The sequence below is a fragment of the Littorina saxatilis genome, unplaced genomic scaffold (genome assembly GCF_037325665.1).
Source record: "Littorina saxatilis isolate snail1 unplaced genomic scaffold, US_GU_Lsax_2.0 scaffold_2550, whole genome shotgun sequence".
Classification (NCBI taxonomy): domain Eukaryota; kingdom Metazoa; phylum Mollusca; class Gastropoda; order Littorinimorpha; family Littorinidae; genus Littorina; species Littorina saxatilis.
The window spans coordinates 1-12,979 of NW_027127107.1; the positions used below are offsets into that span (position 1 = coordinate 1).

At 45.4% G+C, this 12,979-nt stretch overlaps 1 protein-coding gene across 1 annotated transcript; it reads left to right on the forward strand.

Annotated features, from left to right (window-relative positions):
- Positions 1–499: 499 nt before the first annotated feature.
- Positions 500–12,676, forward strand: LOC138955576 (organic cation transporter protein-like; the record flags this gene model as incomplete). Its single annotated transcript, XM_070327158.1, is given in 10 exon segments — positions 500–860; positions 1,379–1,482; positions 2,867–3,021; positions 3,875–4,043; positions 4,932–5,147; positions 6,229–6,303; positions 6,412–6,638; positions 8,561–8,742; positions 10,734–10,879; positions 12,050–12,676. Coding segments are annotated over 10 exon segments (1,669 nt in total), but the record flags the coding sequence as incomplete, so codon positions are not given.
- Between the last annotated feature and the right edge of the window lie 303 nt (positions 12,677–12,979).

Here is a 12,979-nt window from a genome sequence, read left to right on the forward strand (position 1 = left end):
GGGATAACTAGAGATCTGAATAACTTTGTAATTTTATTTTAAAAGCATGACGGTTTTTAGCTTGGTCGAATCTGCGAACCGGTCGTTTCGATGTAAATCTTGGAAGAAGAGTATTGGAAAATTGGAAAAAAGCTAGCGAAAAACAAAAAAGTCTGTTGGAGAGTGAGAACGAGAGCGATAGAGAGAGCTTACACGTTCGTGCAAGTGGTTCCCTGCATTTCAATGGACTTTACTTTTGCCGGAGTAGATACTGCATGCTTCGTTAATCATAATTATTATGCAAGTCAACCGTGTCACGTGGTTAAATCTGTAACACCCCTGGTTAGACTTTTGGCATCATTTGGATCACATTTGCAAGAAGCATTATAGGTTATATCAACTTGTAATAAAGCTATGATTCTGGAGAAAAAAGCATTATATGTTGTGTTTGTTTGCTTGTCTGACCTCTCCTTTATACAAAAAAACCCACAAACAAATATTCTGGCTTCTGTTTCACCAGGTGTGCCATACCCGGACTACAAAACGACACGTGGCAGATACAGAATGACCTTCACGCTTCACTGATCAACGCTTCCACTCCACCTGGTGACCTTGACCTATATTCCAGCTGTTCGGTTTATTCAGAGAAAGGACGTTTCCATGGTAACACGCTCTTCAATTTGTCCAACTCTCCAATTCAAGGATATCTGAATGCAGGAATGTATTTGACCAATTTGAATGAAAATGTGACCGACATTCAAATCGCAGGGGATAGACACACGGCAACGGATCGCAACTGGCGAAATATGAGTGATGAGGTGTCTTCTTGCAGTCGTTATATTTATGACTCTTCAGTCCACACTTCAACCATATCCACCGAGGTAGGCCTACTTAATTGAATGACAAACTGCATGATTGATTGATTCATGTGTGTGTGTGTGTGTGTGTGTGTGTGTGTGTGTGTGTGTGTGTGTGTGTGTGTGTGTGTGTGTGTGTGTCTCTCTCTCTCTCTCTCCCCCCCGCCCTCTCTCTCTCTCTCTCTTTCTCCCTCACCCCCTCTCTCATCCCTTCCCCGTCTCTCTCTCTCTCTCTCTCTCTCTCTCTCTCTCTCTCTCTCTCTCTCTCTCTCTCTCTCTCTCTCTCTCTCTCTCTCTCTTTCATTTGTGTTGACGACAACGACTAAGATAATGACGGCGACGATGATCACGATGAAGACGACGACGATGATGATGATGACGAAAATGTCTGCAGCTGAACCTAGTGTGCGAGAGAAACCGGTCTCACGATCAGATGACGACGACGGCGACGACGACGACGACGATGATGATGATGATGATGATGATGATGATGATGATGATGATGATGATGATGATGATGATGATGATGGAAATGTGTGCAGTTGAACCTAGTGTGCGAGAGAAAGCTGTACCGGTCCCACGCTCAGATGACGATGATGCTGGGCTGTGTGGTTGGAAGTCAGGTGTCCGGGTTGCTGGCTGACGCGTAAGTTATGCTTTACATTCTCCAATGGACATTTTCGTAAACAAAATACAGTACACTTTTCAAATTTTCATTCATTGCCCAAATAATATATTTTTTTGTTCAAAAACATAACAAAATTATTTCCTTATGAGCAAAATCTGTACAAACATTCCAACCTTTCCTCATCTCTTTGATATAAAAACAATAATATTCAAGAGTGTCCAGCCCAGTTCATTGCAAACCTCATGTTGACATGCCTTAGACGGCGAGACAAACTCTCTGTCAGCCGCTCTAAATGTTCACATCATTACACCCCCGGTATAGGGGTGTGTATAGGATTCGTTAAAGGTATACTACCTAAGGGCAAAGACCCTCAGATTGCTTCCAAAGTTGTACCATAAGATTCCGCTTTACAAATTATGTTACCAGGCAGGAGGAAATGTTTTAAATGTTTAATTAAATGTGGTGGAATAGGCAAACAGAGAGCAATCTCCCGGCATGCCATTCAAGCTGGGTTACTTCCACCGAGTTACTTCCCTTGTTTGTGGACACGACGCTTGTTACTAGGAAGAGATCGTTAGTCGTCTTGCCGCCAGATAGCGCTTCTCGACTACTTTTTGTTTCCGAACACCGGAGAGAAGAATCGCCCTGAAGCGAATGTACCCACTTTGATTGGATTGGATTGGATTGGATTGGATTGGATTGGATAAGATTTACAGTCCAGTGAGGTTACCCTCATGGAAATTCGGGCTGCTTTCTCCCTGGGGAAAGCGAGCTGCCATACATACGGCGCTACCCATATTTTTCTTTTCTTTTCCTGCATGCGTGTATTCATGTTTCCTGAGACTTAATGCCGTGTGAGATGGAATTTTTTTACTTTATTCCAAGTCCCACGGGTATTTGATGGACATTTTTATCTATGCCTATACAATTTTGCCAGGAAAGACCCTTTTGTCAATCGTGGGATCTTTAACGTGCACACCCCAATGTAGTGTACACGAAGGGACCTCGGTTTTTCGTCTCATCCGAAAGACTAGCACTTGAACCCACCACCTAGGTTAGGAAAGGGGGGAGAAAATTGCGGCCTGACCCAGGCCTGAACACGCAACCTCTCGCTTCCGAGCGCAAGTGCGTTACCACTCGGCCACCCAGTCCTTTACATACTTGTGGTGCGTTGTGGAGCAAATCGTGCCGTGTGGCTAGATTAAGGTACAGTGGATTCGTCAGATTCGTCACATTTGCCAGAAACTCCCCCGAAACGGTCCGATTATTAGTATCCCTTTAAACCATCTTGTATTTGGATAACTGAACCTGGAACGTTGGCAGTTTGTTTCTGGTTTCTTGTGTTTTGGACAGACTATAATTCGGGTTTTTTTTGTTTAGTTCTTTTTAATTGAATTTTCAGATGGGGTAGAAAGATATCTCTGATGATATTTCTGCTGCTGAATATCATTTCCACGATGGCACTGGTGTTCGTGGAGCACTACCTGTTGTTACTTCCCTTGATGTTCCTGATGGGCACATCCGGTCTCGGCATCATCTGCCCGGCGTTTGTGTTGAGTAAGGTGATTGTTCTTGCTCTTTCCTCTTCTTTGTCACACGGATGATGTAGCTTGAAGCAGGGCTCCCCACGGATGATGTAGCTTGAAGCAGGGCTCCCCACGGATGATGTAGCTTCAAGCAGGGCTCCCCACGGATGATGTAGCTTCAAGCAGGGCTCCCCACGGATGCCCGGCCTAGAGGGTCCAGGGACCCCCACTTTTTATGTTTAGTGCGTCCCGGGACCCCCTCAATGCATTTCTAGTACTGGATTTCGGCTTCTAATGCGTATAGGACGCATGGACGCGCACTTTGGGGAGCCTTGCTTGAAGCCTCGCTTCCAGCGTGGACCGTCGTCACAATCATGGGAGCCTTCTTTTCGCAAGTAGACCAACACACCAACAACAGCTAATCAACAACTTGGCTGATTTCTATGCAGCTTTTGCTAAATTGATTTGACAGATTAACATCGGTTTCAGTTACAAAATCCTAACTCAGCACAAAAAAAAAAAAAAAAAAAAAAAAAAAAGAAAGCTTACCCTTCACTGAAAGCAGCCAGGCTGTAACCTTAATGCTATGTGTCCGGGTGGAGGGAGGACCTTATCCCATGCCAAAGGAGGATTTCTTTAACGGCCAAGAACAGCATTTTTCTATTGTGTTTCTGCATTGTGCACGTACTCTACAATCGAGAAAACACAGATTCAAGGTGCTAAGAGCTAGGCATTTGAACAGAGGTTACTAACAGAAGTCTTGAAAAGGGGAACATCTTTAAAAGTGGTCTTAAAAAGGGGTTTTCACTGTACATCGTATTGATACAAGTTCGAGTCGTTATTATCGTGCGTTCCTAGTTATTTTGCCAGCTTCCTCGTGACAGAAATGGAGATCGTGGGACCGACCAAGCGGCGAATACCTGGCATCGGGATCTCCATTTTCTTCGCTATTGGGGAGATGGTTCTGGCCCTGATGGCGTTCTTGCTCCGGGACTGGCAACACCTCCAGCTGGCCTCCGCTCTTCTGACGTTGCCCTACCTGGCCTTCTGGTGGTCAGTATCTGGTCATCTATCAGGGGCGAGGGGCACGAGAAAGTTACCAACCAGGTGGGAGCAAGCCGCGGTGTTGGATTGGTTCAAATCCGTTGTTATTTCAGCAAATCAGACCCCGCGGTTTGTTCTCACCCATTGAGCTGGGCTGGGCACACAAGTGTAAATTAATTGTACTGCTGAATGCTGACAGGTCAAAAAGACCTTTAATTATTTGTGGCGACTCAACACTCAATGCTTATTTCGTTCGACAACTTTCTAAACCCTGATCTCTGCCTTTCCAGATGACCAGATACTGACCACCAGTACACCAGGGCCGAGTTGCACGAAGCGAAAGTGGGTGCCACCCAAATGGGTGTTACACAGCCGTGGGGTCGGACTGGTTGAAGTTGAGATTTGTTGTGGTTTCCAACAACCAGACCCTGCGGCTGTGGCACCTAGTTTCGCTTCGTGCACCTCGGCCCTGGTGTACTGGTGGTCAGTAGCTGGTCATCTGGAAAGGCAGAGATCAGGGTTTAGAAAGTTGTCAAACGAAATAAGCATTGAGTTTTCAGTTGCCCCAATTTAAAGGTCTCTTTGACCTGTCAGCACTCAGCAGTACAATTGATTTATAAATGTTTTTATCAAATTACCTTTATGCTAAGCCTTTATTTCTGTTCTTTTCTTTACTTCTGTATTATGCTTATTTGGCTATTCATAGATTGATTGATTGATTGATTGATTGATTGATTGATTGATTGATTGATTGATTGATGATTGATTGATTGATTGATTGATTGATTGATCGATTGATTTGTTCGTTCGATCGTTCCTTCATCCATTGATTTGATTGGTTGATTGATTGATTGATTTTTTTTTGATTTTTTTTTTTTATCAATTTTGACGCTTCAGGTTAATTCCCGAGTCCCCACGCTGGCTGCTGAGCAAAGGTCGTGTGGCGGAGGCCGAGGTCATCTTGACCCGCATGGCGCTTGTCAACAAGGTCACCTTGACCTCCGGTGTCCTTGAAAAACTGAAGGTCGATGTATCAGCCAGGACTTCGTTGTGGAAGGTGTTTGTCAGCGCCAGGCAGCTGGCTGGGCGATATTTCATCATCTTTTTGGCATGGTGAGCTTAATGATATACGATACTGATACTTGCACAGCCTAGCGTTGACCTTATCAGTAATTTTCTCCTGCTGATATAACGATGTCATAGAGACGAACTTCGTTCTCGAAGATCTTTGGCGATTGACATCTTCTCGATCTTTGTGTCGCTTTTGACGTCAGCTGGGTTTTTTTGGAAAGCGGGGTTAGGAAGAGACGTATTGGTTTCAAGTGTTTGATTAGTGTCGTTTGTCTTTAAATACAGCCACTCTATGGTCGTGTGGGGGATCGTTTTATGGTTATTTGGTTCAGTGTTTTTGGTGAAAAGCAACTCTTTCACAACCTAAAAGAACCCGACAGAGTTATTGACAAACACTGTCAAGAGTCGATGTTCGGAAATAACTCTGTCGTGTTTGTGTGGGTTGTGAAAGAGTGAATACCCTTGCTTTTATTGAGTCAAAATTTCCCACGTGACATTATAGGCCAGTCAGTAGCGAGGGGTGTGTCTGAAACACGAGAACAAAGACCACGTGTGGAAAGCTTGCCTCAATAAAAGCAAGAGTATTCCCTCTTTCACAACCCATACAAACCCGACAGTTATTTCCGGAGTTCCTGTGTTGGCAAGGCATCAATCGATAATATTGCATTTTCTCCCAGGGAGAACGTCGTGGATAACCTGTTATAAAACCATAACCCCAGGGTACACCCACCTCGGCAGAAGTGAGTGATTTCCCATCATGGTCAAATGTTGTTGTTGTAATCGGATGAGACGATAAAAATCAGCCAACCGAGACGATAAACCTAGGTCCCTTCGTGTACACTACATTGGGGTATGCACGTTAAAGATCCCACGATTGACAAAAGGGTCTTTCCTGGCAAAATTGTATAGGCGTAGATAAAAATGTCCACCAAAATACCCGTGTGACTTGGAATAACAGGCCGTGAAAGGTGGATGCAGCGCCTATCGGCTGTTGATCTTCTGGCCGATGTGAATGCGTGATATATGTGTAAAAAATTCCATCTCACACGGCATACGCGCTTTGAACTTCGGATAAGGCGCTATATAAATACCCGTTATTATTATTATTATTATTATAATCCAGGACGCTGGCCAGTATGACGTACTACGCGCTGAGCCTGAACGTGGGGACGCTTGGTGGCAGCGTGTACGTCATCCCGCTAACTGTCTTTTATGACGTCATTTAGAAAAAGTTGAGGCAGCACTGCGTTGACCGCATTTTTGATATCGCTTCACGCGATTTTGATTTAATTTTGTTTTAATTCAGGACGCTGGCCAGTATGACGTACTACGGGATGAGCCTGAACGTGGGGACGCTTGGGGGCAGCGTGTACGTCAACGTGGTGCTGATGGGGGTGGTGGAGCTGGTGGGCTTCGCCGCATGTCTGCCGCTGCTGGAGCGCTGCGGGCGTCGTGTGCTGTGCAGCGCGATGTTCCTGCTGGCCGGCCTGGCATGCACTGCCACTGTCTTCTCCGTGCTGTATGCACCGCCAGGTCAGTAGAGGGAAATTCAACCATATCGCGCTCCATGTTATATCGCGAATTTAGCTATATCGCGATGACATGCTTGGACCTAGCAGTGATATGGGCAGCACCGCCACTGGCTTCCCTGTGCTGTATGCACCGCCTAGTGAGTGCTGTGTGGAGTCCTGGGCCGAGGGGCACGAGAAAGTGACCAACCGGGTGGGAGACAGCCGCGGTGTTAGGATTGGTTGAAATTTAGAATTGTTGTGATTTCAACGAATCAGACGCCGCGGTTTGTTCTCTCTCGTTTGGGTGGCACCCATTTTCGGTTCGTGCCCCTCAACCCTGTTCGTGGAATACAGGAAGGCAGCCGGACGGACGGACACATACATACACACGCACACACACGCGTGCACACACACCCACATACACACAAACACACTGTTAGGAAACGCTACCGTTGCTGAGCTTTGGTTCAGTTTTGTGTGTTGCATGTAGTTGACTTATTTGTACTTTGTGGGAAAGTACCGATATTATATTTTGTAAACACAATATTTATGCTTGGACGAGAATGCAGGTGAACTTTCTAGTCCTGTCAAAACAAGTTGTTTACCATGCTGTTTTAGTCGTGAGTTCGTGGCGTTCGTTCGGATTAAGTGCGTCGGCGCTTTTGATGTACGTCATAGAGAATGTCGCTAGTTTAGTCCATGCACGGCTCGTATAATGTAGTTGTATCATGTTCGGTCTGGAATATTCTCGAGATTGAGTATTTACTATATATGCCAGCGCGATTTGTATGTAAAAAAGCTTCTATTTGAGTTCTGCTAGATGTGCAGTTGTATGTATGTAATGCTAAATAAATCCTCGAACTCAATTTGACGAGTTGTTTTCTGCTGCTGCGAAGACGGGCGACGTAGAATAAAAGAACACAACTATACGGCGTTTGAGAACTTGTGGCAATCTCAAGTGTCGTGTAACACACACACACACACACACACGCATACACAAACACATACACACACACACACACACACACACACACACATGCAGCGTCCATCTAATCCTTCATTCCTGGGATTTCTTCAGTTCTCGTCGTGTTGTAGACGCAGTTGATCAATATTATGCTGTCTTTTTATTTTTTTTAATAAAATTGAACAATTCGATCTTCTTCTTCTTCTTCTTCTTCTTCTTCGTTCATGGGCTTAGACTCCCACGTTCACTCATGTTTTTAGCACCAGTGGATTTTTACGTGTATGACCGTTTTTACCCCGCCATTCAGGCAGCATACGCCGATTTCGGGGGAGGCATGCTGGGTATTTTCGTGTTTCTGTAACCCACCGAACTCTGACATGGATTACAGGTTCTTTTCCGTGCGCACTTGATCTTGTGCTTGCGTGTACACACGAAGGGAGTTAAGTCACTAGCAGGTCTGCACATAAGTTGACCTGGGAGATCGGAAAAATCTCCACTCTTAACCCACCAGGCGGCAGCGGCGACCGGGATTCGAACTCACGACCTCCCGATTAGGAGGCCGACGTCTTACCACCACGCCACTGCGCCCGTCGAACAATTCGATCAATCCATGAATCCCAATCGTCCATCCAAACCTTCAATCCAATCCTTCGATCGTAGGATTCTAACAGTATCGATCCTGTTCTAGACAAGCAGTGGATCAACATCCTCCTGGCTCTGTTGGGGAAGTGTGGAATTGCCGGCGCGTTTGCCATCACCTGGCTCTAACAGTTGTGATCGTGTTACAGACAACCAGTGGGTCACCATCTTCCTGGCTCTGTTGGGGAAGTGTGGAATTGCCGTCGCCATCACCTGGCTCTAACAGTTGTGATTTCATGTTTCAGACAACCAGTGGGTCACCATCTTCCTGGCTCTGTTGGGGAAGTGTGGAATTGCCGTCGCCATCACCTGGCTCTAACAGTTGTGATTTCATGTTTCAGACAAGCAGTGGATCACCATCCTCCTGGCTCTGGTGGGGAAGTGTGGAATTGCCGGCGCGTTCGCCATCACCTGGCTCTACTCCTCAGAACTTTTCCCCACCGTCGTACGAAACTCAGCCATGGGGGCCAGCTCCCTGTGTGCGCGACTCGGCGGCATCATAGCTCCGTATATCGCCAACTTGGTAATAAGACAGCACATCTTGGTTTACATGAAAGGAATATTACTGTTTTATGTTCTTACGTGTTATGTTTTATATTATAATGCTGTGATACACCATACCTGAGTTTCTCGTCTTGAGACAATAACGTTTTCTATGTCTATGTCTATGTCAATGTTGAATTTTGGCGTAACTCGATTCTTGCCGATTTCGCTGTTTTTGTTTAGCTTTAGGTAACTCATTCAGCAGTGTTGTCCTTCTCCTGAACAGCTGTTTAAAACGAGTTTGTTTGTTTGTTTGTTTGTTTGTTTGTTTGTTTGCTTAACGCTCAGCCGACCACGAAGGGCCATATCAGGGCGGTGCTGCTTTGACATATAACGTGCGCCACACACAAGACAGAAGTCGCAGCACAGGCTTCATGTCTCACCCAGTCACATTATTCTGACACCGGACCAACCAGTCCTAGCACTAACCCCATAATGCCAGACGCCAGGCGGAGCAGCCACTAGATTGCCAATTTTAAAGTCTAAGGTATGACCCGGCCGGGGTTCGAACCCACGACCTCCCGATCACGGGGCGGACGCCTTACCACTAGGCCAACCGTGCCGGTTTTAAAACGAGTGACCCCATAATTCCACGATGACGTCGGTTTGTGACTCACTAATTTTACTCATGTTATAAAATATATTAATTAGTAAAAGCCATTCCATATTAGAAATCTGCAGTAGAATTTGGACTTAATAACAGTGTAAAAACAAGTCGCGTAAGGCGAAAATACAATATTTAGTCAAGTAGCTGTGGAACTCACAGAATGAAAGTGAACGCAATGTAATTTTTCAGCAAGACCGTATACTCGTAGCATCGTCAGTCCACCGCTCATGGCAAAGGCAGTGAAATGACAAGAAGAGCGGGGTAGTAGTTGCGCTAAGAAGGATAGCACGCTTTTCTGTACCTCTCTTTGTTTTAACTTTCTGAGCGTGTTTTTAATCCAAACATATCATATCTATATGTTTTTGGAATCAGGAACCGACAAGGAATAAGATGAAAGTGTTTTTAAATTGATTTGGACAATTTAATTTTGATAATAATTTTTATATATTTAATTTTCAGAGCTTGTTTTTAATCCGAATATAACATATTTATATGTTTTTGGAATCAGCAAATGATGGAGAATAAGATAAACGTAAATTTGGATCGTTTATAAATTTTTATTTTTTTTTACAATTTTCAGATTTTTAATGACCAAAGTCATTAATTAATTTTTAAGCCACCAAGCTGAAATGCAATACCGAACCCCGGGCTTCGTCGAAGATTACTTGACCAAAATTTCAACCAATTTGGTTGAAAAATGAGGGCGTGACAGTGCCGCCTCAACTTTCACGAAAAGCCGGATATGACGTCATCAAAGACATTTATCAAAAAAATGAAAAAAACGTTCGGGGATTTCATACCCAGGAACTCTCATGTCAAATTTCATAAAGATCGGTCCAGTAGTTTAGTCTGAATCGCTCTACACACACACACACACGCACAGACACACATACACCATACCCTCGTTTCGATTCCCCCTCGATGTTAAAATATTTAGTCAAAACTTGACTAAATATAAAAAGCAGATCGTTGAGCTTATTTGGTGATTGCTATCAGATTAATTAAAACTTTTGCCTTTGCATTCCATCCATCTGCATGTTGACAGGGCACCAGTAGGGGGCCCGGTAGCTCAGTTGGCAGAGCACTGGACTTGAGATCCGCGGGTTACGGGTTCGAATCCGGGCCGGGACGGACACTGGTCAACTTTACATGCAGATTCAGATTCAGCATTTTTTGTTGGCCCTCGGGGAGCATAATTATCGCCTTCGGGTTTCATATTTATCAACATCGGCCTTCGGCCTTGGTCGATAAAGATGAATCCGACGATATGCCCCCCTCGGACCAACAAAAAAAAGCTTGTCTGTCAACATGCCGCCAAACATCTTATAATAGCTTTTGGCCTCCTGTTGTTTGGTGCACCCCAGGACACAGGAGGGGAGGGGGGCAGGGCGATACCGCTGGTCATCTTCGGCGTGCCGTCCATCGTCGTCTGCTTCCTGCTCTTCTGTCTGCCGGAAACACGCCAGTGCCGCCTGCCGGAGACTATGCAAGACGCCATTGACATGGGCAGGTAACTCAGAAAGAATACCCGCATGCAGGGTAAAAAAAAAAAAAACTCAAGCAGAATAGGTATGTTATATGAACGTTTATTTGTGACAAAACAAAACGTTACGGTCATTGATCTTCATTACATACCTTGCTTGATTGTTGATTCTGAAGGGGGGAGGGGAATTTACAGCTATGGCTTGGCCGTATTTCTTTTTTTTCTCTCAAGTATGACAAGAATAATTATGTCTCAACGGGGGGGGGGGGGGGGGGTGGTGGGTGGGGGTGGTGGGTGAGGGGTGAGGAAGAGAGTGAGGGGGAGGAGAGGGGAGGGGGAGGAGTTGGGGTGATACAGCTATTGTCTGGTTGTACTCCCCCCCCCCCAGGTATGACAAGAATATGTCTCAACGGGGGGGGGGGGGGGGGGTGGGGGGTGGGGGGGGGGGTGGGGGGGTGGGGGGGGGGGGGGGGGGTGAGGGGGGAGGAAGAGAGTGAGGGGGAGAGGGGGAGGAGAGGGGAGGGAGAGGAGTTGGGGTGATACAGCTATTGTCTGGTTGTACTCCCCCCCCTCCCCAGGTATGACCAGAATGTGCCTTAACGGGGGGTGGGAGAGGGATAAGGAAGAGAGTGAGGGGGGGGGGGGGAGAGAGGGGAAGGCGAGGAGTTGGTATGATACAGCTATTGTCTGGTCGTACTTTTTCCCCCCAGGTATGATCAGAATGGGCCTTAACGGGGGGTGGGTGAGAGTTGAAGAATAGAGAGATGGGAGGGGGAAGGGGAGGGGGGATACAGGAGTTGGGGGGAAGACAGCTATGTCATTACCGTACTCTATTTCTTGTGTTTCTGGCCACGGGTTGCCTTGGTCATACCAGTTTTATCAAGTGAGGTGAAAGTTTAGGCATGGTTGAATTCATTGATTAAAATATTTGCGTACGCTCTTTTTTTTTTAACATGAGCCTTGATAAAAAGACACACAAGTACAATCCTTCAACGAAAGTTTTGAATTTTCGAAATGGCAGTAATGAAAGAGGGTTTTCGAAATGTTCGACTGAGTGAGTCATAGCCATATTCGTAATTTATTCAGTAAGTAAATGAGAATGTTATTTGCCTTATAATAAAGAGAGACCACATTTCGACCACAACTTGGTTCTCTTAGCTTTTCATTTGCACTCATACTATTTGTTTTGTTTTTCAGGAAAAAGGAAGGGAGTTCGGAGGAGCGAGTTTGAGTTTGACTGTAGACTGCTCCAGGAAAACCCCGTAGTCTAGTAACTTGTCACATTGACAGACAAATAAACAGACAGACAGACAGACAGACAGGGAGGCATGCAGGCAGACACGCAGGCACGCAGGCACGCACACACACACACACACACACACACACACACACACACACACACACACACACACACACACACACACACACTGGAATGACACAATAGTAATAGGGAGAGAGACTTGGAGAAAGACGGAGAGCGAGAGCGAGAGAGAGAAATAAAGAGAGCGAGAGAGGAAGAGGGAGAGATACATAGTGTTTGTGTGTGTGTGTGTGTGTGTGTGTGTGTGTGTGCGCGCGCCTGCGTGTGTGTGTGTGTGTGCGTGTGTGTGTGTGTGCGCGCGCGCGCATGTTTGTATGTGTGCTTACTGTCATAATTAAAAGATAATGAATGTGATTATCTGATCTCACTGCTGTTTCTTACGTTCAAGAGGATGTATGAATTGAAATGAAAGAAAGCGAAATAAAAAGTAAGCACGAATTTTAAACTCATACGCAAAAGATTAGTATACTCCAAGCAAAGGCAAACAAGACAAACACGCCAATCATTCATTCATTCATTCATTCAAGAAAGGCGCACAAATATAAAGAGTCGCGCCCAAACTCACCGACATAGACACATATTTCAGTAAAACGCCCACAAACACACACGCACGCACGCACACACACAAACAGTCTTACTGACTGATTAAACACGATGAGATTTGCATACACACACACACACACACGCACGAACACACACACACAGACAGACACACACAGTCTTACTTTTTTTTCTTTTTTTCTCTCTTTTCATTTAGGAGATCAGATAGAGCTTAAACAATGACCACGAGTTGATTACTGGAAATT